The sequence below is a fragment of the Octodon degus genome, unplaced genomic scaffold (assembly GCF_000260255.1).
Source record: "Octodon degus isolate 3935 unplaced genomic scaffold, OctDeg1.0 scaffold00109, whole genome shotgun sequence".
Lineage (NCBI taxonomy): Eukaryota > Metazoa > Chordata > Mammalia > Rodentia > Octodontidae > Octodon > Octodon degus.
The window spans coordinates 8,336,852-8,362,356 of NW_004524685.1; the positions used below are offsets into that span (position 1 = coordinate 8,336,852).

General features: G+C 38.5%; 1 protein-coding gene across 11 annotated transcripts in view; it reads right to left on the reverse strand.

Annotated features, from left to right (window-relative positions):
• Positions 1-458: 458 nt before the first annotated feature.
• Positions 459-25,505, reverse strand: part of Adgrl2 (adhesion G protein-coupled receptor L2) — a 228,560-nt gene continuing 203,513 nt past the window's right edge. For 4 of the 11 annotated variants that reach the window (XM_023699056.1, XM_004639304.3, XM_023699057.1 and 1 more), the window contains 9 exons: positions 25,224-25,397; positions 23,813-24,022; positions 22,456-22,676; positions 21,069-21,135; positions 13,239-13,330; positions 11,242-11,410; positions 8,368-8,496; positions 7,718-7,814; positions 459-2,308 (listed from right to left, as the gene is read on the reverse strand). In XM_023699056.1, the coding sequence (XP_023554824.1) occupies positions 1,551-2,308; positions 7,718-7,814; positions 8,368-8,496; positions 11,242-11,410; positions 13,239-13,330; positions 21,069-21,135; positions 22,456-22,676; positions 23,813-24,022; positions 25,224-25,397 (1,917 nt within the window). In that variant the 3' untranslated portion in view covers positions 459-1,550. Of the gene's footprint in view, positions 2,309-3,006; positions 3,060-5,357; positions 5,441-5,671; positions 5,801-7,717; positions 7,815-8,367; positions 8,497-11,241; positions 11,411-13,238; positions 13,331-21,068; positions 21,136-22,455; positions 22,677-23,812; positions 24,023-25,223; positions 25,398-25,505 lie in introns of those variants that run through there. The other 7 variants (XM_023699063.1, XM_023699059.1, XM_023699064.1 and 4 more) reach the window with 6 other exon arrangements.

A 25,505-nucleotide genomic window follows, 5' to 3' on the forward strand; every position in this document is an offset into this window, starting at 1 on the left:
TTCCCCTGGAGTAGTACCAAAGCTTTTCTGCTGGACACTGTGTGTACGTTACGCTTACAGAACACATGTACGTTCTTTTCATCCTGAACAAGGAAGAGGCAACTTATCTCTGTTCTCTCACATAGAGAAAGACAGTTGGAAGTGTTTATTCCACGGTAGCCACAGTGAAAGGCTGAAGCCACTTAAACCGAAGGAATGGAGGTGAAGAAATGGACCAACGGACCAAAGCCAACTACGCGGCTTCCATAAAAGTGCACACTAGCTACTTGAAAAAAATTCACATTTATTTACTGTCAAACCGTGTTAAACTTTACACTGGATATTAGTGATGGGCTCATTATTAACAGGTTTACACAAAGGGATGAAAAGAAAAGCAGAATTTCGCTGAAACAATTTACACTTCATTAGAACTTTATCATAAAATAAATTAATTACTAAATATAGGCAGAAGAAATATGGAAGAGTAATATTTATGTTTTATTTTATTTTTTTAAAAAAAGAATAGGCACCTTTTGTTCACTAGAAAGTTTGTGAGAAGTGCCCAGTGCCCCGTTCGCCCTCTGTTCAAGAATAAACTGAGGGTCAACGCACAACCTCTCTGAGATTTCACCACACTTGTGCAAGGCATGGCATACCTGGCTTCAGAGAGTTTTCTCCCCATAAAACACGTTCTTTTGGCAATAAGAAATTTAAATGTAAGGATAGAGACTAACTGGTCAAAGCAGGACACTGTCTACAGTGGAAAGTAAGTGAGCATGGATAGAACTTACTATGACGAGGTGTGAGAAAAAAGTTTGTAACGTTATGTGTAACCAAGACCGCTCCCAATATTCTCTTCAAACTCTTAAAATTATTTTAATGACAATTATATTTCCGTTGGACACAAATGTATTTATTTGACCCTAGCAATAGAACAAAATATAATTTCTTTAGCCATTTCTCATGAGAATAGTTCACTGTACAGCTGAGGAGACGTATGAAATAAGGCCCGTGGCTTGATTGCTAGTGGTTAAACATGTTTTCAATCTTTGCCTTAATGTAAAAGATTTGCAGTGAACTGCAAACTGACGCAGAATATCTCTCCTGCTTTCCAAGTCTTGTCAGGAACAGTAAGGTACAGTAAATTTGTCCCACAGGATTTTAAAGCCTACGTCTTGTATATAATACAATGCAGGCCTACAAAAATGGTGCAGCCATATTTACAAATTTAGTTCACAGACTGCTGCAGCAGAATGGCTGGAAAGTTGGGTTTCGCTCCTTTCACAATTTCTCTAAACAGCAGCAGAATTTTAAAATACCTGGTTGGCATCTCTTTCCTTTGTAACAAATAATTCATTTAGTATACTCTGTGTATATACAAAGTTTTTGTACGTTTTATAAAAATTCACAGAACTGCGAGGAGGTTCAGTGAGCGCTTTTTACACCAGAGAACCACAGGTCAACAGAGCGGTCCCTTCCGGCAGAATGTGAGGGAGCTGCCCTGGGCCGAGAGTCTGTATTTATTTCTGTACTAATACTTGCGTGTGGCCCGGGGGTCCTTAGCAGTGCTGTTAGAGACTGGTCACCAGCTGCATCTGCCCTTCTCTAACGTCCCCTTCCGGGATGCAGCCTTCCTTGTGAATGGGGATGATGTACCCGTCGCTGTTGCCCCTGCTGATCTGGTAGCACATCTGCAGCTGATGGTGGCCAGACCCAAGATTTGGCATGCTTTTGTAGTAAATGTCCTCGTTCTCGCTCCGCCGGGAGGGAGACAGGTCTTCCTCCATGTCGGGGCTGCTCTCCGGGTAGGGAGAGTCTCTGAGGTTGGGCATGCTCGTGTACAGAGAGTCTCTGTTGGGGGACTGCAGGTGGTCCTCGGCCTCCGCCGTCAGCTGCGACACATAGCTGTCGGTTCCCTCGGGCCTCACTTTCTTCTGGGGTTGGTACAGAAGGGAGTGAGTCCGCTGGGGGATAAGCGGAGCCTCGAGCTCTTTGTGATGGAGCCCCAGTCCTGGATTGTCACCGTGCATCAAGGACGAGGCATCCGCCACGAGGGCGTCGTCTTCGCTGCTGCTGCCTCCAATCACAGGCTGGACGGGGAGCGTGAGCTCGAGGTTGTGGGTCTTGCCGCCGCCCCGGAGGTTGTTGTGTACTAATTCCGAAATGATCATTTTCTCGAAAGCAGTATCATTCAGACTTAGTCCACAGTCCACCACTTGGACACTGTCATTGTAGTCCCCCTTGCGCAGTGAGTAGCTGTTGTTAAAATTACCATTTAGCGGTAGAGTATCCATGGCACTTGTATCCCTGGCATTGTTCAGTGAATGTCCTGAAAGCAGAAAGGGGAGTTACTGTTACCGCCTCTGTTCTCTTGCAAAGCGACTTAATCTCTTTTGCACAAAACGTTTTAATGTCGTTCAGGACAAAGTAGTATTTGAAAGCTAGCACTTGAAAAGTGCCAGGCTTTCCGCATTCCCAACTGTAAACAGTTGCATCCCCTTAGATAACAGGAAAAAGTGTTAAAAAATAATAATACTGTTTTCCAGGGAGGGAAAATGGCATACAGAATATTACTGCTTCAATTTAAGGGAGACGGTAGGTATCAACTGAATTTTGGTCGAATCTCTGACACGCTTGCAAACAAGACTTCACTCCATGCCCTTGCATAGTTAATGCAAAGCAATTCATTAGTGAACATTTACATTTTAAAGTACAAGACTATGGTTTATCAAAATAAAATTAACAGAATTTGTCCTAAACAACACTAAATTAAAAAGGACTAAGTCACATACAAAAAACCGAAAGGCAAATGTACAACATAAACCCACATAACCAGCAAGCAACTTTGTAAAACAACATTCTAACATTTCCTTTTTCTGGAGATGAAATTAAAACAAAAAAGAATGAATAAATGGACAGATACAAAAGAACTCATGTTAAACAGAGACAGCCACCTCTCATACTGACTGGGCCGAGGCCCACGAGCACCATCCAACAACACGACAGACAGCAGGTGGGATGACTCACTTGGAACAACTCACATCATGTCTGTCTGCTCAGGCTATCTGGCCTAAGAGTAGCTGATATATAAAAGAAAGTAAAATGATTTATTGTAACATGATGAAGAATTTCTAAGCTTCTCAGCAACTTAGTCAGAGCAAGGGTTCAACAAATTAGATTACCAGCAAAAGCAGCCTTTACTTTTCATTTAAGATTTCTTAGGATTGGGAGTTCTTTTGGTGCTAATAACCTCTCTAATCATAGCAATGGGGCCAGGCTTCTGGTGGCCAAGGCTGGCCCACAGCCCTGCACTTGCATCAGTCACAGTGACAGCAGTGAATGAACCAGCAGAGTCTACTGTACAAGACTGGCCCAAGGACACCCGGGCATGGAAGTCAGACGCAGAAATGTTAAGATTTCTCAAGTATGGGTCACAGAAATCAAACTGAGAATAGATATTAACTATGGAATGGGAGAAGAGTGTCAGCCTTGGCTAATATATATTTGTACTTCTAGAGGAATGAAGGATTGGATAAATCTATTGAGATATGAAAAAGAGGTTCGGGAGGAACGAAAACATGGTCACATGCTCTATTTGAATCAGAGTTGTATTTTCTACAGACACATAAACATGTAAACTAGGACATCACAGTGCTTCTCAAGCAAATGAAAAAAAAAGAAAAGGCAAGAGAAAATTAAATGGTCTGCACAATGGAAAGTTGAGTTAGTCATTCTTAAAATCCTAGAGGAAAAAAAAAAATCACTTGTCTACAAATAGGTCTGTAAAAAAATAAAAAAAAAAAAGAATGAATGGTGTTACTGAAATGAAACTGACCACTGTGAGGCTGCTGCATCGTATGCAAGGCTTGGAGGAGTTTAGGGAAAACTTTGATTCTTGGGAAAGAATAGGAAATTTTCCTCGGAGTGCTCACTCCACACTTAAAGCTGCAGATATCCTAGAAAACTCAGTGTCGTTCAGGAAACAGAAAAGCCCAGTCTCTGTAAGGCACAAGGGCACGACCAGTTATCCCGTCTGATAACTGTCGGCTAGGTTATGAGGATGAAGGATACTTAGATTATTTTAAAACTTCTGACCCATCAGGTTCTACATTTGAAAAAATGGCCAATCCAGTTAGTATCCTGATCCCTGCGACAAGGAAGTTACAAGGCTTGCCCGTAAGGCCTGCCTTAGCAGGACACACCTTTCAAGTGTGTCAATTAGTATCACGTACCATGATCTTATCTACAAAATGCACCGCCAGACAGCATTTGGCACTTTCAATTGTAGGCGAGGGACATAGAGAAAACAAACAGCATTCGTTCCCTCTGCAGAGACTCACTCTTTCCAAACATTTTATTTTTTATCATCCCTGACTAAATATAAAATTATATGCTGGATATAATCCCACAGGTGTTTTCTATGATATACTGCAGATTTAAGGCTTCTCTGGTTTTGAAGAGGAATCTTTTTCTGCCCAAGTTCAGGTAATTCACTTGAAGACTGTCCACAGCCTGTAGCAAGATTACTGTGGGGTGCAGAAATGATAAGTCAATCATTAAGCATCTCGGCTGACAGAACTTTAGGCTTTCGAGAGCAAATTATTTCAGCATCGGATAGGCTTAAGTATGGACAGCGTTTGCTACAGACCTCAATTACTGACCAAAGACAGTACGGAGAGGTGTACCGCATGAATTTGGGAATGTTTTGGGTGCAAATTGTGAACCACTTGCCCGCTGAGTCTACTTCATGACTGCTAGTTATGTTTTAATTGTGCCCGTTAAAAATCATGCTGAAAAAATTTACATTTGATAGGCAAAGTTAAGTTTTACTCCCATACTTGTCTCTCTGTAGGTTGCTAGAGGAGAGCGTGAGGAAAGTAAGAAAAGAAGAGAATGAAAAGAGAAGCTGCAGTTACGTTAAAAACGAATCTTAAGAAAAAAAAAAACAGAAACAAAGTTCTGTGTTTAATTTAGTAGCAAATATTATTCACAAATAAAACTTATATGCTAGCAGTAATTCTGTTATCGCTTTTATCAAAACGTTGAAAATTCTGTTAATATTCAATATAATCTTTAAAAATAAGCTATCGGAAAATACAATAAATAGGACAGGTTAGTGACAATGCCCGCCTCCCCCCAATTAAGAAGCACAGGTATAAAACTGACTACTATTAACTGTATTCTCCAAGTTTCTTTAAGACAAAAGGACAACTACAATAAAGCTGCACTATACTATAGTTTGGTTACATTGATAATGCCGGATGTAGAGTTTCCTAAGCCTAGACATCCAAATGCTCTTTATTAGCTAGTTTACTCTAGAAACAAATTTGTCAGCAAGCTTTAGAGTCAACTGAACAATATATTACATAGATAGGATACCTCTAAATGATATAAATCTTGAAGATGGGCTCTCGGACCATGTGATGTCAGTCCTGTAATAATATATTAAGATTTATGCCACCTGTATTAAAAACATGGATAATTACTGTAAATACTATCACGACTCGAGCTTTTACTATAATATAGTGCAGTTTTAGGAGCCTGGCATGGGCGATACCATACTTTTCTTTGTAACTGAGAAATTAAAGATACAATAATAAATATGGCAACTCGAGTATTTTACAAACAGGGCAAAGATCAGAAGCTCTTTAGCAGCAAATAAAGGTAGTTTTATTTGTAAGTATAAGCACACCTGGTGAGTTAAATACAGGAGCTGAAGGGGCATTACATACAACGGTTTCAGCGAGCAATGTGTTATAGGGGTTGTTAGTGCCGTGGGGTCGAAGAAGAGGGTTTGTTAGTAGGTAATTGCCAGTCATTCCTAAAGCAAAAAACAAACAAAAAAACAAACAAAAAATAGAAAAAATACATTAGTTCTCTTATTTTGGTATTTGTTACAGTTGTAAATTTTCTTTTTTCTCTTTTTTTAAGTGCATCAGGGTAGCAGACAAGTTGGCAATGGTAAACCTGCCGAAATTTTCTGACTGTATTTGAACTACTAATTTGAAGGAGGAAACGGAGAGGGAAGTTACGTTTCAGTGACTCACAGGTGCTTTCTTGTCCCCCCAGGTAAACACCTGCTGAGGATGACATTTACTAATTTATACAAAATCACTGTTAAACAAAAATGGCAATTAAATGCATAGAGATCAACATTATGTTTCAAGATGTTACTGCTTAATATTAAAAATGAAACCACCGAAGCCCAGAAGAGGGAATCAAATACTTTCCGGTTTACAGGTGTGGGATTATCCCTCCTGGAAACATCTGTGTTAATACCGCCTCATACAAGCAGGAGGAAAAACAACTTCCACAAACAGCTAAAGATTAAGACACACTGCACAAAGCTTCCTTTAGTAAATGCAGAAGCATACATGCCGAGGGACGAAACAGTGCACAACGAGTTATTAGGCCACTCCCAAGTTCTAGCGAAGAATTTCTGTTCTGTAATCTTATTCGCCAGGTTTCAAAAGTTCATCTTTCAATTCATTTGTGATTTGATAAGATCTTAGCAGAGCCAGGCAGAACATCAAAGCAATGGAACAAGCATACACATTTCACTCGTTCTAATTGATAAATTAGCAATCACGTTTCGCATGGCTAATGCAATTTGACTAACAGTATTTTAAAATTCAGGTTTGTTTTGATGTCGTGTAGACTTCCTTTGTTTGCACTCTGGCCCAGAATCCTGCCAGAACGATGTGGATATTTCACTGTGATAAGCTCTCCTTTTGCTATGTTATACTTCAGCGTATCACACTGAAGATACCTGGATAAGTTACCTCCCCAACGACCTAAGCGGTAAGAATTTATTTGATATATGCATGACATCTACCAAGCTTTTACTCACGAATACTTGTTGTGTATGATACACTTGTGCATGTACCTTGTAAAATTATTTTATTTCTCAGGATATTCTTAAGAGTTACATTGATTTGTAAGATAAAGCTGCCACTACAGACATAGCAAACAATGTATAAAAAGTTACTTTATGCATTTTTTACCCCTTTTTTATGTATTTGGTACAGAGTCTCACTATGCAGCTTGGACTCCTAGTGATCCTCCTGTCGCAGCCTCCCCAGCTCTGAGGTTACAGGTGTGTGCTGCCACACCTGGTCTCAGCGGCTGGCTCAGTGAGCCTGAGGGCCAGCAGGCATGACATGCGATTCGGGGGATTGAACCCTGGTTCCCACGCTTGCTCAGGCAGGCACTTAGTCTGCTGAACTATCTCAACAGAACTTATTGTATACATTTGCATAATCTTTAATTTTTAAGTCAGGATCTACTATAAATATTTTAGCATTTATTATTTGCTTTTTGAAAAAAATGCTATAAAAATGTTATAATTTTTTCCACTACAAAATTGGCACTCTTTCACATGAATAGTAGGTATTCTAATCATATTTATGGTTTGAGAAGAAAATTTTCATAAATACCTTGTTTAGGAGGAAAAAAATGTGTACTAGGAAAGAATCAAATCTGGCAAAATGTGTTCTCAACCCTGACTTTTTTCAGCCTTCACTCCTTAACAGGAGTTTTAAAATTGTTTTTTGGCATGACGTTATTGAATAAAATTACTGATTTTATGTGACGATAAATGATGATTCAAGTGGTTTATGAACATGTCACAGAAACCCCGAAGAGACAAATTCAGTATTTTCTCTAGAGTTATTCTAAGTTGGCAAAAAGAATAAACTGGTACTGTACATTGTGAGCTCAGCATCTCCTAGCGACTGACCTTGATTAAGCGTTGAAGTGCTATTGATGTCACCTGAGATAAAGGAAGATTCAGATTGCTTCCTCACAGTGTCATTCCACATCCTTCTTATGCGACTCTATGAACAGGAAACAGCAAGACACACAGGTTAGTTTCCCCAGACCTCCCTTACTAGGAACACATGAAGACTGACTGAGCAATTTGGGTAGGATCAGCCATCGCCCTTCTCCAGAATGGATAGCTTCTGCTCTAAAACCAAGAATATCTACACTGTCTTGCTGCTTGTTTAATAAGGGGCACTGAGTTTTCCACTCTTAAAAATGTATTATTGTCTTTAAAAAGAAAAAAAGTGGCAATGATGACCGGGTACTCAACAAATATTTATTAAGTGTGCACTATGGACCCTGATTGACCTTAGGATTTTAACTATGAGAGGGTATGACATGCTTCCTTATGAACCTGGCTCCTCAAAAAAAAGAAGAACATTTCCACTTAGGTAAACACCTTGAGTACATATTTAAAAAGAAATTACAATCCAAATCCTAAAGAACCAGGTCTTTACTACCTGGATCATTATAATGAGGAAATAATTAGTGCATCTAAACAGAACATGTCTCAGTAGACTTTCCATAAATAAGGTTAATTAAAGATGCTGTCAAACTCTTCGGTACCTGCGTGCCAGAGGAATACCGAGCACTGGTTCTGGTGGTGGACGCCTTCACAGAACTGTGGGGGCTCTCAGTAGGGAGACTGCCACAGCAGTACGAGTGTCTGAAGCACTTGCCATATTCTTTTCGTACCTGCGTTGAATGAGTAATCACAAAACCAAGGGATTAACATGAGGACGCTTGCTTCACTCTCTCTAATAATATGAGCAGGGAAGACAACAGCGAAGAACTAAGAGTTCCACTAAGACCTATGTGTGGAGAAGATACAGTGGACTTACAAAAATCCAAATTCGACTGAAATCACTGAAGTACAGTCAGAGGTATGTCTATCTGCTAGAAGAGACCTTTAAAATTTGCTTAATGTAGGGAAAGCCTTTGTACCCTGTTATTATTGTGCAAGTGTTATTCATACAATGGCAATATATTTAAAATGTTATTCTGTGTTTATATATTTCATACTTATGTCTTTTTATTTGGTGCTAAGAAAGGCAAATAAAATTTGGTATTTTCCTACCTTGTGCAACCTAAAAATTCTCGTTAAATTGTATTTTTTTTTTTTTTTTTTTACTTTATTTTATGTTGAATTAGGGTCTTACTAAATTGCCTACTCTGGTCTCCAACTTGTAATTCTCCTGCTTCAACTTCCAGAGCAAGTGAGATTACGGGCATGCAGCACCATGTTCAGTGCTTGATTATGTCTAACCAACCCATAACTCAGTCCTTCACGATGTGAGGATTCGCTGTAAGGATTCACGTCTCCTAGGTAGGGTAACACAGCACCTCTCTGACTGAATTGCTACGTCTCGTGGGTAACCTGTTTGTAATGACAAGACTCTTTTGGCACAAGAACAAAGGGGGAGGGCAAGGCACTCTGAGACATTTGCCAATAATTAGGATGGAATGTTTTCTTCGTTTTCTGGTCATTTCCAGCTTTAACGTTTGGGGTACAGAGTCTAAGCTATCTGAGCTCACTATGTTAGCACCCAACAGAACTGTTCATGCAATTCCCATTCGCATGAATCAGTCATATAATTTCCCTTTTCTGCTAAAGCTTAATGAATAGATATAAAAGTTTTTAGGTTTAAAGGAAGCTAAAACCAACCTTTAAGAAGTGAAGTCTGAACAATTGCTAATTAATAAGCCTCACCTTGAGTAGTGTGTGTAGGACAGGGAGGAGGGGGAAGCTGCTGGACTGAGCGTCCCTTGGCATGGATATATGCTTTACTATACATACGAGCTGGCTTTGGAAGTTACAAGGCAAACAAGGAACAGAAATTGCATAAGAAGATTTTTTTTTCTAGTAGACTATAAAAAGCCAGTACAAATTATAATTCTAAGTTACCTGCCTGCAGAGACAATGACTGTGATACTTATCCCTTGCCCAATTAGAAAATTAAAGTCACTAGATGGCCTTTTAAATCTAAGTGCACTTGTGTTTTACCATCATGACTTTATTAATTATACCTATTAGAACAAATAACAATGTGGTCGAGCTTTTACATGGCCTAAATATGCTTATTTTAGTAGTAAGAACCGAACCAGTTTTAATTTAACTGTTTAATATCATATCCTTAGCAATCTATCCCGGCACCTGTAAGATATATCCAACACTAAGTGCAACATTTTAGAAAGAAGTGCAGCATGCTTTTAAAAGGTAGCTGTTAATGTTAAAAGCTTAGTACCAACAACTTGTTCATGAAATTCATGGAACTATAGGAAGAAATAATGACTACTTCCCCTTTTCTCTGCTAAATTGATGCTTTATGTCAGAGATGTTTGGCATAATCGCTCATAAATCATGAACATTTGGTCATGTGCTTGTACACAGAATATTCATTTACATAAGAATGACATAAACCCCAGGTCATCCCTGTATAATGTTAAGAAACTAGAAGTTCAGCGATTATCTAACACATTAATATCTCACAGGATTTTTCTACACATTTCATGGCTATTAACTGGCCTGAAGTGCTGGAAAGCCCAAGACAATGGCAATCAAAATGGTATTTTATCCAAATACTAGGCTCCGGTGTTGCTTTAGCCTGCCGCCTATCCTGCTGTGAAAGCGCGTTGTGCGTCAGCACTGCACGTCCCCCTGTCATTATCTCAAAATTACAGCTTATTTAAAACCGATGGGAGTAACAACACTATCATCTCGTCAGGCCTGAACACATAATCGTCTTCACTTTCACAATTCTACTTCTCTGTTCAATTTAGTGACCAGCCAGTAGTCAAAGAATAAAAGACTGCATTAGCTATGCGGCCCCCAGAGGATGCTGCCTTGGGAAAGGCACATTTTAAAGGCAAACGACAGGTACGCAGCGCCTTTGGGGTTATATCTCACTACAGACTTTTTTATCTTCAGCTTTAGATTATGATTTTTTTCTTGCTGACTTTCACTTACTATCAAATCAGCACAAAGTCTAAGATGTGAGGTCTGAATTTGTGCATTTAGATCTTTCAAAATTCTCAAAAGGCAACATTACAATTAATTTTGGGAATGTCTCATGCTTTTAAAATTAACATGATTTATTCCTGATACTTGATGTCACTTTGGAGCACAACATTCCTGTTAGCAAGCACTTTTTTTTTTTTTTTAGCCCTGTAAATGTAACATTTTACAGAAGCTACCAGAAAAGCCAAAATCTTAACCTGAGTATCTGGTTTACCTCACTCCCATACTGAGATCCAAAAGAGGACTAGGGTTGTCTAATTTTACACACCCATTTCCAGATGAGTATTGACATGAAGTTGCAATTAAAGACATTTAGGAAAAAAGAAAAACCAACTGCAATTGAAAAATCTTGTCAACGATTTCTATTATTTTCAAAAGAAAGAACACGCAAGCTGAGCCCCTGGGTGTTCTCCTTTACTTACTTTCTTTTGGAGGGCACAGTGAAAGATGAAAATGAACACTCCCTGGAAAGCATTAAAGATGGTGAAGAGATATGCCATCACAACAGTCTCCTCATTAACATAAAGCAACCCAAACGACCAGGTTAGGCCAAGAAGACACAGAAGAGCAAAGGCGCCCAGCACCCAAGACCTGAAAAAATAAAGTGCATTCTTTAACAGGTTCCAGGAGGGGACAAAAACACTTAGCAAGCTTATTTCTTAACATATCAGTAGTAGCGGTTGACTTTCTCTACGTTCACATTCAAATTCAACAGCCTTTTGTCTTTAACCTTTCATTGGTTAAGAAAGAATGGTATTTAGTACTGCGGCCTCCAGTGAAAACAGCAACAGCAGGTCTGAACTTTTCTTACTCCAGAACAAACAGGTATCAGAACTATATTAAAATACAAGGTGTAAAATATCCCCCATGATTTGGTTGCTTTTTATGTACAGTTTGGTTAAAGAAATTAAGGAGCCCTTAATGAGCTTACTTCCAAGTTTTCATCCCTGCGGTGTACTCATGATATCGAATAATGTGACACAGACAGAAAGGTTAAATGGCAGATAAGTCACTGAACACCTAAACTTCAGGCTCTAATAAACTAGTCTTAGGCGAACCTAAGGTTTGATAACTCAAGCATGAAGGAGCCTAGCTGAAATGAGATAAAAACATGAGCAACTTCAAAATAAAATAACTTTGGAGAGATTTCATCATGAATAGCTTAAGGAGAAAAGAACTGGAGAAAATAGGAGGCAATGAGCAGGATTTCAAGTCAGGGCATTCCACGTCTAACTAATGATCTTACTTGATAAATGGCTTATTATCTTCATAGCTAGAAAGCATTATAAGCAGAAAAGAGAAACAAAATTATTAGACAGAATTAAAATAGAAAGTAATAAGAAAGCATTTATATATTTTATAAATTAGTCAAAATTAAGAAAGTCAAAATGCAGAGGCAAGCAATTAAAAAAATAAAGGCATATTATAGTTTAAAAATACTACAGCAAATTAGATATTCCAAAATAACTATAAAAATTAAGGGCAATTCATGATATTGACGGATTGGTAAAAAATATAAATCATGCCATACATTTGTTAATGTAGCGTTCTACCTTACCCAGGTAAGTCCGTATTATAGTAGCCATCACAAACACGGTAATTACTGGTGTGGATGAGAAGACAGAAAGAGGGAAAGGAAGAAAAGAGAGAGATGCTAAAGATTAGCTCTCTCTCTTATCATGCAACATGCAATGAAGCTGCCACTAACCTAGTCCAAACAGCTAATTTTTTAAAAAGTATCCTCACTCTTGATCTGCCATGTTTACATTAAAAATAGTATCTTCAATAGTTATAATCCTACGACAACCGGCTTGAATACCTCATCTATTGCTACATTAAGATTTGTATTTTAAAAAATTTTCCCTAAGATGACTTAATGAATCAATATCTATCAATTTTTTGTCAATTAGCATTTTTCCATTGATAGGATACTGCGGTTTTACTCAACATCGAGATTAAAGTAAACATTTGTTTAATTAGCATGAAAGCAACAGATAATCTTCAAGTTAACGATAGTAATAGAGTAAATTCTCTTAGGAAAACAAGATTAGGACAAGAATCTGCTCAGAATCCTTAAATCAAAGAGTCATTTAACAAAACAAACTTAATATAATCGTATCAGCCATGCAAACAGGAACTTCATTTTGAACTGCATTTTCAATTCAAATGACACTGCTACAGTGATATTAAATTTTCACAAAGCCACTGAGACAATTTCTCCACTCTAGGTCAAGACAGAATTACCTCATTTTTGACCAATGTCTGTAACACAGTAACAATGACACTCAACTTTGATCTGTACGACTTCATTCTGAGTAATTTCTACAGTTGACAGAAGGCAAAAAATACTTGTGTTCCCTGTGGAGAATATCTTTCACTTAGCTTGTCAAATATTAGAATTAAAATACAAAATACTTACTTAATGTTTTCCAACCTGCTAGAATCTGGTTTCAAAGTGTTTGAATGCTTCACCATTTTGCACAATGTGATCACCAGGAAGATAATATTTAGCTGTTATGAAAAGCACTGAATTAGATCACTACAGAAAGCGAAAACTTCATTTGCAAAACAGAGTCAATGCAGGTAAATATCAGCAACACATAATATGGCAGACTCTGATTTAATTTTCGTTTATGTATGCAATGATCGAGTTCAGTGTATGTTAAAAAACCACTCCAGCTACGTATGATCGATTCTTTAATAGATCATTTGACACGAAACTGCAACCTCATTAAGTCAGTATCATGTGGTAATGATTAAATAAATTAGAAAACCTAAATTAGTTTCTTTAGCTAGATGTACTCCGGGGCCCAAAAAGTCATTTGGTGAACACTGAAGGGACTTTCTCTGAAGGACCATTTACATCATGTAACCTACAGTGGAAGGTAGGTTTGGAACCATAATGCTTCAGTGCCGCGTGGTTCTGACTTATTATTAAATGAGATAAATAACATCCGCAGGCTTTTTCTAAAGTAACTGTGAGGAACAAATGAAATACAAGAGATGACAACTGCTCATCGGTTATATGAAGGTAAACCTTTAACACACACACACACACACACACACACACACACACACACACACACACACACCCCTTCTGCCCCATCCCAGGCTTGAGGAACCAGCGCAGGACCAGATGCAGGCTAGACGAGAGCTCTAAATACTGAGCTACAACCTGAGCCCTTAGATTTTCTACCCGACTGTTAAAGACAATCTGCTCTTCCCTCCTCCTGTCTCTGTGTTACAACAAAGTTGGCAACTTCTGACAAAAGGCTGTTTCACGTCCTTCTGAACTCAGCAAAGGAACACAGGTGGGAACAAAAGCAAACTGGGCAAGACAGGGAAGAACCTGACGCAGAAGGCCTGGCATTCTAGGGAGCTAACAAGAGCGAATACAGAAGAAAAGTGTTATGTTTTTTTTTAAAAGGTATTTGCTTGTTACAGGGTCTCACTACACAGCTCTGACTCATAATGATCCTACTGCTTTCAGCCTCGCCAAAGCTGGGATTATAGGTGCGCACCACCGCGCTTAGATTCCATCAGTCCCTGGCTCAGCCTGGCCTTGGGGTGGGGCTGGCATGGTATGTGGTTCTGGGGATTGAACCCCAGTCACAGCACTTGCCTAAGCAGGTGCTTTAGTCCACTAACCTGTCTTGCTGGCCCCAATTATTATTTTTTTTTGTGGTACGGGGGATCAAACTCGGGACCTTGGGCTTGTCGGACAACAGCTTGTGCTATGGAGCTATATCCCCGGGCTGCAAGGGTTATGTTTTGACTGAGGGAGGATAAAGTTTGGTAATCTGCATCTACTTCTATAGATACCTGTCAGTATGCTGAGGAGATGCAACTCCATTTCTACGCTGAAAAACAGAACTCAGCTATATTAATTCTGGAGTTTTTAACTTTTTATTTACATTGGCTTATTATAAAAGGAACAGAAACAATATTATTTTGAGAGCTTTGCGTGACTTACAGTACAAGCCCCACATAACACATTTAGTAAAGGACCCATTTAAAGTAGGGATGAATACAACTCCATCTTGGCAGATAGTCAACACAACTTTGCTAAAGTAACGTGATCCTTTTTACTAAGCCACAAAGCCACCTGGCCAGATGACAGCATTACTTTACTCATTCATCACTGCTTCTGAGTTTGTAACGGGGAGAGATCATACAGGGCAATAAATGAGAACTTCTCAATCTTTCTTTCTTTTTTTAAAATTTAATTTAATTTTATTTTTTGCGGAACTGAGGATTGAACTCAGGCCCTTGCACTTGCCAGGGAAGCACTTATTCTACTGAGCCATTTTCCTGGCCCTTCCCAATATCTCCTAATGATGACTTTGAGTATGGGAACAGGCAAAGGCTTTACTCCAGGCTGCTCATTATCTTGTCTACTATGCCCTACTATTTCTTTGAATTGTAGAATTTCCTCTTAAGGGATAACAATGAGGTTAATGGGCACAACTTGCAAGTGTCGGCAGATAGCGTTCCGCCCTTCAATGTTAATTACTTAAGGACAAAAGCAGCTCTGCCTCAAAGCATTTAAAATTAATTTCTTAAAGTATTTATCTAGACAAAAAGTACTTTAAACTGTAGAAACACTTACTTTATTTTCTAAAGGTCATTACACTTCATCAAAACATAAATAAATGCTTATATTTTCAGGGCTGTTACAATACATTAACATTTCATTCAATAAATACATATTGACCTGTCTGCACCACACAGAGATGTTTATATTGCTGTGGTGAAGACACAATTTCTGCCTCTGAAAAATTAGAGATCTGATAATATAGTAAATATAGACTAGCTTGGTAAAGAATAACATCGAACAGTATGGAAAATGAACAGTATTATTATTTTTATATGTTTTGCAACAGCTTTTACTAGTAAAATTAAGAAATGGGTAGAAAGAAAAATTTTATCCATACTCTAAAAAGTAAACCAATCAAAATCCATGTAAACAAAACAACCACAACGGTTAGGTTAAAATCCTTTTAATTCTCTCTTCCATTCTTTCTTAATGACCCGATAACATTTTTTCCCTAAAACTTTCAGATCTAAGATTATCCCTCATATCCTGAAGCTTACTGGGTCAACAGTTCGTTATTCATTATTTTCCGAGCACATAAATTATCCTTTCTTCAATTAAGGAACAAAAAAGTAGAAGTGGCAGAATAAAGTGAAAAGTTATTAATTGTTGAGTACAATGTATAAAATCACAACAAGGTGAAAAACATGGTTGCACAAAGCATTTTTCCATAAAAAGAAAAAACTAAGTATGAAATATTAATGGCCCATGGATGAAATCACTGGAATGAATATTTTTTCAATGAGCAAAGTCAGTTAAAAAGAGATCCCTTAAGATGGAAAATATTTTGCAATACAACCAAAATAAAATGAAATCTACTTATATAGGAATGAAATTAAAGCAGAACGATGATAAAATCTTTTTCTCTTTTTAAGACTGAAGACTTAGCCAAGTTGAATTTGTGACAGAAAACACTCTCCTTTAATTCTCTAGAAAGTAAGATCGTTAGATGCTTTTCTCTCCCTCTACTTCCTTCACTTTGCTATGCTGTATTTTCTTCCAATGAATACATTGACAATTTCAGAAAATACCGGAAAGGCCAAGGAAAAACAGCCTCTGCACACCTGCTGCTGGAGGTAGCAGGCCGCACCTGCAAGGTTCTGATTTGTATCCTGCCAAAGATCACTCAAGTGCTGTAACGTCAGGGCCGCGACTCAGCATCGGTGGTCTAGTTCCAATGAAATTAACCAATTTGTTCTGGGTGAGGAAGTTAGGAGTCTTTAAAACACAGCTACACAAGCTCTCTTTATGAAGACTAGCCCAGTTAAAAATATCTCAGAGATGACAATAGTAGAGGTAAATAATAACTTAATATATAAAAACACTCCCTCAAAAACCTGAATACAGTAACAGTTACAATCTTCAAATGACTTCTGGCTCACGCATTTACCACAGTTAAGGGATCTTGATTGCCTTTATAAAACAACCTTCCCAAGGCGTGCCACCAGCCCCCACCCTCAGTCCTCCTTGCTGGTCAGGCTGGAAGCCACCAACAGTGTCCTGTACCTGTGCCAGGCCTGCTCACTTACACTCTTGCACAACTGGAGACTGCACACACTTAGAAAACTCAAGTGCGAATATCAAGACGTAAATCTCAAAGCTATCCTCTTAATATACTTACAATTAACATTTTTGAAAAGCTCCGTGTCTTTAAGACAACTAAAATACTGAAAATTAGAATCACTAAAACCTGGAAGGACTTCGCACTTAGATTATTTTGCAAGTGCAAATGAAGCAAAGTTGTTGGCTAGTGCGTAGTATGCAAAAATTCAACTAGGTGCTATATAAGCGCCGTGTTAGCCTCCGAAATCTGGTGAAGGCACACCAGCAATAGTGTATTTCGTAGGACAGAACAACATCAATGCAAGACACAGTAATTATGAAAAAGTATGGAAGACATGTTGTAAATCATAAGATAGCAAGAAAAAGCCAAGCGTCCTCACAACTCATTAAAATATATTATTTGCTAGGTATTAAAAATGTAAAAATACTTGCATTATGTGGGTATTGAACAATTTAATATACTAGCCTTAATATATGTAATAGTGAAGTATACCCTGGAATTAAGTGGTTTTACACTTATCTTACCTTGTTCAATGCTTAAAAAAAGTACAGTGCTACATTTAAATTTCGTAGAATAAATATTGTTGCTCTGACCTTTTTCTCGAGGTTAAACACTCTTACAAGAGCTATGATTTGCAGGGTAGAATATTTCAATAGATTGCCCACTTCTCTTTTTCTCTGTTCTTTTCTTAAACTACACATGACAGCAATGCATACCAGAAACAGAGGGAGAACTAAAGACACCTCGGATGCAGAACATAGTCCAAAACAATAGTCACTCTAGGACAAAGAAAAGGCTGGTTTCAAGCGAAACCCACTCTGCGAATCTCAATTCCTTTCTTCTTCTTCTTCTTTTTTTTTTTTTTTTGCAATTTTTCTCCTGATATAAATGTTCTTTCAAGCCACACACTTCTCTTTCTGGTAAGAATATGCGATTTATTTTTTCTTGCTATTTTTGCCTCAGTATATTTTCTTGAGTTTGGCCTGAATTTTAAAATTAAAACCCCATGGTGGAACACAGAATTTTCCCCATTCTGCAAGTGACTGGCGGCACAGGCCCCACCACCCAGTGCTGCTCCTCTCTTCCGCATTCTGGGGAGTGCACTTCACGACTCTGCTTGGTTCCTTCTCTCCCCATAACAAATACTACTGAGTTTACATGCAATATTTGGGGATAGGCTGAAAGTCTCAATGCACTAGTGAGAGAGGAAAAATCAGAGCTATAATTATAGACACGAAGCACATGTGTTAACTGTTTCCACCGAGGCCCCCAGTAGGTACAGAGTGCATCCGTTTCCTAGCTATGTCCCTGGGTGCAAACCACCTAGGCCCAGCACCCGAGATGATGATTCTTTTAGGGGCTGAAGCAACATACTCCGGGATTAAGCTCATCTAAATCTTTCTCCTCCTCTTCTTCCTGTATGTGTATGCGTGTGTGTTCTTTGAGCCTCTTGTGAAAGGCTGACAGCAGACAGAAAAGGCAAAAAATTTTCCCATTCAATTAAGAGTAAATCACCAAAGTGAGGCATTCTTTCTTTTCCAACAACCGATATCACTCTTTCACCAATCCCAAAAGGTGAATTACATAAATTAAGATTCAAATAACTTCCAGTGAAGTTCAACACGACCTTGTACTGATAAACATGAACATACAAAGAAGCTTCCCAAAGCAAGGCGGTAGCAGTTTGCAGGATCGCACCACTTGTTCTGTGGTCATCAACCTGCTCCCTCGAATCTCATCCACCTGAGCTTAGCCGCTTAAAATTCATTCCACAGCTTGCAGCGCTGACATGGATATGATAAGACAGAAGAACGGAAACACCACTCGAAAGCACCCGCGCTGAACCACACATGTTCTGACCCTTTTTGTCCTCCCTGGAGCTTTGGCTACCTGGCAAGGGCAACCCTAAAACTGTGCTTGTATCTCCAGATCTTTGCTGTTAGCCAAGCAGAAACCTATTTCTCCTTGGGACTGGCAGCCGGGGAGGTGTTCTATGAAGAAGACTTCTAAATGAGTGCGTGAGCTGAACTCTTACTGAACTGAATTAATTATTAATGATGCAGATGGAGCTGTCCAAATGATAAGAACAGCTCCTGACGTGTCATGATCCAAGCTTTCATTAAACCATTTCAGGCATACTAATGGTTCCCCACTGCTCATTACTTCCCAGCACTTTTCTCAGAGATATAATAATGCTCGTGCCTGTAGGCGAGACATTCTATAGAAACGCACAGGTTGGAAGTTTTATCTCCCTTAGCACATTATTTTTTTCCGTAGAACATTATTATTAAAAACGTGTACCTACTTAATACTGTGCTAAATGGTTTCAATTCAGAAAAGTTGGAAATGCTAAACCATGTTGCTTTTTTTTTTAAAGAATAGCAGTAATTTGTGTTAAAAAGATATTCCTTACAATGACAGTAGATGGATAATATAGCTTATGCTATGAAGACCTGGACCTAAATTGGATGCGGAATGTCTCATACCATCAGAGGTATGTGTGAGGAAATGCATTTTCAACAAACATGCTGTACTGTCCTCTTCCAACGTAGGTGGGACACTGAATCTGTTCCGCCCTCCTGTTTCCACACTGAGTTTCTCTCCGCGCTGTGAGGACAAGGACGCAAAGCAAGTGGCAAGGAATTCCAAGGCCTGCACTGCGACTGCTACCTGCTGGTGCATCGTTTTTAATTTGGCAACAAGGCTCCAAAAAGCCCTTTATACCTCAACTCAAAGGATTTGGTTGAGGGTTATAATAAGTCACTATTAGATAGTAGTGCACTCCCATTTTCTATGGGCAATAAAATGTCCTGTGTCTCCTTTCTTACTCAAAACTCAGTATATGTGAACATTAATTTTACCTTTGCCAAGTGCAACTGGTGTCATGCTCTGCTCTCACCACTAACAGCAACCAAACAAATAGAACTGACGTTCAACAGAAGTAGACCCATGACATTTTCACAGACCAAAATATTCTTTTTCCAAGATATTTATTTCAAGACATAATGCATTTAGTAAAGGGCTTAAGGAAAAAAGGAAGCCTGTATCTTTAAAGACCATACTTTTTCCTGTTGGCTCTTTGTCATTTAATTCTAGAAAGGCTCAGGCCCAGACATAAACTGAGGACAGAAACTGAGGCAATTATCTGGATTAAATAATTACGATCAGAAATCGCTTTTCTTACAACACTTGAGAATATACGACCGGTAAGATTCATCTCCATTTTCATTTTGCTTTGAAAAGTAACTATGTACAATTATTGAATGCAGTGGAAAAAAGTACCTACATTTGAAGGGGTTTAAAGTTCTCTCAGCTACGAAAATTTTTCACAATTTTATGAAACACAAGATAACCAAGGAAATATCTTAAGATGGTCATGGGCTGCTTTTTTGAAAAAAAATTCTTCAGCGAGAATAAAAAGAGAAAGGTAAGGTTTGAACTTGTTTTTGTTTCCCTTGCAGCCTTAGTGGTTACACGACATTCCTATCAGCATAATGTAACAACGTGGTAAAGGTTTAAGAACTGAAGTCCTGATAATTTAGTTGTGCTCTTATTTCAATTATATTTCAAATACGAATAAAGGTTGATAAAAGAAGCTTAAAAACGTGTAATCACACCATCCCTAATTTGTATCAAATTTATCTCAAAGTAAAATTTCTGAAAGATCAGTATTTTGATTTGGAATTTTAAGTCTCAGAGCAGCAATTTTATTTCTAATGGTTAAAATTCATTTAGCATTCTTTAATTCAGTTTAAATACCCTCCTATACTCTATGGCTATTACTCAAAAATACTAAACTATGTGGAAGTTGAGACAGAATGGTGATATTCATTTGCTTTTCTAAAACATTCATTTAATTTGTAACATGGCTTACAAGAAAATATATTTTTAGATTCTGGTGTGATGATATTTTTCAGGAGAGACAACTTCAGAGACAGCAAGACTATGAGCTGTCAACAAAGGTGATTGTAATAAAATATACGGCAAATAAATATGTGAATATTTAAATGATAATAAAACAAATTTTGTTTAATTAGCACTACTCAACTAGCAGCTAAAACAAAATGTAAGCAACTACAGCATGTGCTTACCAGAATAATAAAGGTAACAGGTCCAATGAAACTCCATATAAAATAGTTGTCAACGTGAAGCCAGCAACTGTTATGAGCAAAGAAGAACAAACATTAAGTAGTTTCTTTCGATCCTCAACATCACAACAAAAATACAATTTTCAAAACCTAACAAGATTATCCCTTCATTTGCCTCCAAAAATTTATTTATGATGGGCAAGAGCAACTATAATAATTCTGAATTGGTTTTTTGATTTAACAAAGGATAGCAGTTTATTTACTTTAAATTGCTGTTTTTCATTTCAGGCTTCCTATCTGGGGAAAACACACAATTTTGCTTATGTGGAGAAAAGATTAAGTTGCTCTCCGTAATTCTTAAGACATCTCTTTACTAAGAAATACTTGAAACTCATATTCCAAATTACTCCACCATTTTAAAGTTTTACATGTAATATTCAAAATTTGCCTTTCACGTAACTTTCAAAATCTGCTTTAACCGTAAGGCATGTAACATACATGCATGCCCCATAAAAACCTGTTTAGTTAGATACTGTGTTTCTTGCAAAACAGCGTAGACTCATATAATCACTCCATTAGGAATGCGTGAATACAAGAAAGACGCGTGAAACACACCAAGTATTACAGTGAATGCTGTGCAGCCCCAGTAAGGCAAAATTTATTTAGTTAGTAGTTCATTTTTCATGTAACACTGAATACCGGATGCACTTTTACTTATCTTTCATCTTCTGCACAATTGAAAAGCATTCTTGCCTCGAAAAAAATTTCCACACAACTAAGTTTATCTGGGAAAAAACAACTGGAAGGCCAATTCATGCCTCTGGCAAATAAAACCTTCAGGAACGTGGCCACGTCTACCGCCTGTCATTTGCCATAAATATCTGTATTTTTTTACAAATGAAAGACAGTAACTTATTTTAATCCCCTCCAATGGCCTGATAAAATATTATCAAAGTAAAACATACGGGATGGAACGCACTGTCACAGCGCAGGAGGAGAGTCGGCCGCACAGTCGGCTGCACTGAGAGAGCTAACGAAGCAGCAGCTCAAAACCGAGCAGTTAAGCCTGTCAGATGCTTTAAGTTCTGCAGAATTTTTACTTAATATCTTTCTAAGGCCAAAAAGTTATTTACTTTTTCAATTTATTTCAGGTCAATCTTTTGTGTTAAAAAGAAAGTCCATAATTTAGAATCTGCTTTGCAAGAGTACAAATCCTCTGAACCTAGAAAATTACAAAAGACTTGATTGTAATTTGTGCACGGCATGCCCATTCTCTTACCAATAAAGCTTTCAAATGCTATTTTAGCCTGTCAGGGAGCCTCACTGACAGCTAACAGGCTTTAAAAAATTATTCATTTGAAAAACACTCAGGTCACTTGCAATTACTTACGCTTTCTCTGTTCCATAGCTCTTATAGTCAATAGCAGCTGAAACGCCAACCACTGTGGCAGGAAACAAGTAGCCAGCGACATAGTAATATTTCTTCCTGGAATATTCGCTTTCGAAAACTTCCACTAGCATCAAATAGAGCTGCACCCCTTCCAGGCACATCCAAGCAAAAGCCGCCAGAAAGAAGAAGTGCAGAAGGCCTGCAAAGATGGGGCATGCAATCTAGGGAGGAAGGAGCAAAAACACCAGAGGAACATTTCATGAATCAATCAGCCCACTCCAAAACGACAGAGATCACCACCATTATATAAAATACCATTTCCGCTAAGTGCGTTTTGTTCATAAATGAAAAGAGCTGAAAACACTTCCAAACATGAGGGACACGTGCAATTTGCAGCAGATGACTCCAAGACTGCTGGATTTCACTGTAAGACTTCACTACTTTTAATGAAATTGAAGATTAGATAAAGCATATCTTAATAGGGCCAGCGAGATAGCTCAGAGGACTAAGTGCCTGCTTAGGCAAGCACAGAGACCAGGGTTTGATCCCCAGCACCACTTGCTGAGCTGGCCCCGCTCCCAAGCATGCTGAGCCAGCCATGGAGACCTGGTGGGCATGGGAGTGCACACCTATAATCCCAGCGCTGGGGAGGCTGAAACACGAGGATCACTACGAGTCCAAGCTGCACAGTGAGACCCTGCACCAAATACATTTTTAAAAAGTATATAAAAAAACTTAATTTCTTTTCCAGTATAAAAATCTCAACATTTTGCTTGATAATCCGCTTCATAAGTCTTTAGAATGGCTATTTGCAAATATATTATTTTTATATTTTCTATAATGGAAGTTTAGAATTTTGCTTTCAGGTCAAATAAACTAGTTCTAACTGTACAGGATTGTTTTCCTATTGTATGGGGGTACCGTTAAGTTTCCAATGTAGCTGTACAGAAGGTGGGCGACACATTAAATGACTAAGCTCACAAGACCGCATGATGATGATCAATAAATTGCCCTAAATACAGAAAGAGGATCATGGACCAGATAAATTACGTAAGTCAAGTCGGATTTTAAATAGTATTTTTCATTTCTGTGTCCCAACATTCTTCTATCCAAATTATGTGTCTTGATGACAACCCGGAGAAATGGAAGTTACATTTATACATGAAATAAAGTCATTCATGACATGACTTTATGATTGAGCTGCCCTTTAATTTATTACAAATTATATTTCAACATGGCCAGGTCAATTATATCAGGTTCCAATGTCAAATATTAGCACCAGCAACACATGAGGATTCAAGTCTATTAAAATAATTTTCAGGGATCCAAGGTCAATAAACTTAACAGGTGTGCTTACCGTGTATTTGGTCTTGTCAATGCCTATTAGAAAAATAAATTCAGCAATGAAAAGGTTGATACAAAGGTTCTTGTGAATAGTATTTCGGTCACTCTGTAGACCACGGAAGAAGCAGAAGGTGAAAATGCAGATAGCCAGGCAAACCAGAGAGATGACGATTCCCACCCAGGTGATGACTGTGAGAAGTAATTCGTGCACTCCACCTTTCAACTGGAAATTACAAACGTACAGAGCGTGTTAGCATCAGATCAACTACACGGAAATAGTTCTCACACATAGCTCATTTTTAATACTGAATTTTCTGAAGACTATTCATGTGTGCTCAAATGAAGTTTGTTACTACAGAATTTTTTTTTTTTTCCATTTATGTATTTGGTACAGGGTCTCACTACACAGCTTGGTCTTACAGTGATCCTCCTGCCTTCAGCCTCCCCAGCGTTGGGAGTACAGCTGTACACAACCACACCCTGGCTCAGAGCACCCCAGGGGTGGGGCCAGTGTGGCATGTGGGACCAGGGATCCAACCTGGGCCCCTGTGCTTTCCAAAGCAGGCGCTTAGTCCACTGAGCTATCTCACCAGCCCTACTAAATAAATTTTGACCATACCACACCGTTCAGTGTGACCTTTATAAAGAATCATCTATGAAAGGTGAAGATTTACCTAGACAATAATATAAAAACAAATGTATTTTAAAATAATGACTGAAATGATTACCTATGGAAAGATACAGAAAGTGTTTCCAGGACAAACTCAAGTATATGACCAAATGGACATTTTAATGACTTTCAGGCTAATGTACAAATGTACAAGCCAGGTTTTAAGTTTTCATTTTCTCCTTGGGCCTCTCTCCCTCCCTCGCTCCCTCTCTCTCTAGTAAAAATAAAGCTTAGAATTTCACACTAAACGTAAAATATTTGCTTTCTGGCTATCATTCTCTCAATCATGAGAATAAACACTGAAACACACTCTAGTAACTAATCTGAGTTTTCAAAGACTGCAGCCTCACGTAGTGTGCTCAGGATTTAGGAAACCTAAAGCGAAAAGTTGTAGAGTGAGGCCCCGACAGTCCAGATGGGAAGGGCACACTCAACTTCACCCTTTGTCTCCTTTGTAGGACCTGGTGAGGTTCAGTTCTTAAAACCCCTGGTGGCCTCTGACAGACACTGGCCCAAAGCAGAAAACCTGTAGAGAACAGGTCTGTAAAGGGGCATTCCAGGGTATGGCCTGGAGCAACACCAGCACAGAGGACCAAGACTACTCATGATATATGGACAATGTAGAGATGACCGCAAAGCCACACTGCTGTTTGCTTTCTTGTGACGATAAGCACCTGAAGGTGGGGCCAGTACACAAGCTGCTTGGAGTCGCTGGGGATTTTCTGTGCTACTAATTAGAAGCGCAGATACTTACTGCAATTTCCCTGTGGGCCATGAGAATGGCGAAATTGGTTAGGTGGCTGCACGCACACGTCGTGCGAGTTTTATTAGTATCGACCAGCTTGCAGCCCTGGGTAGACCAATATCCCATCATGGTTCTTTCTGAGTAGTTCCAGAAGGAGCAGTTTGCATTGAAATAATTGTCAGGCTGGGAAATAAGATGACAAGATAAAATTAGGATTTTGCACTCTAAGATGGCAACAGCAATTGTTTAATATGTGTAAAAGGTAATTTAGATTAAACTTTGCATGTTTCG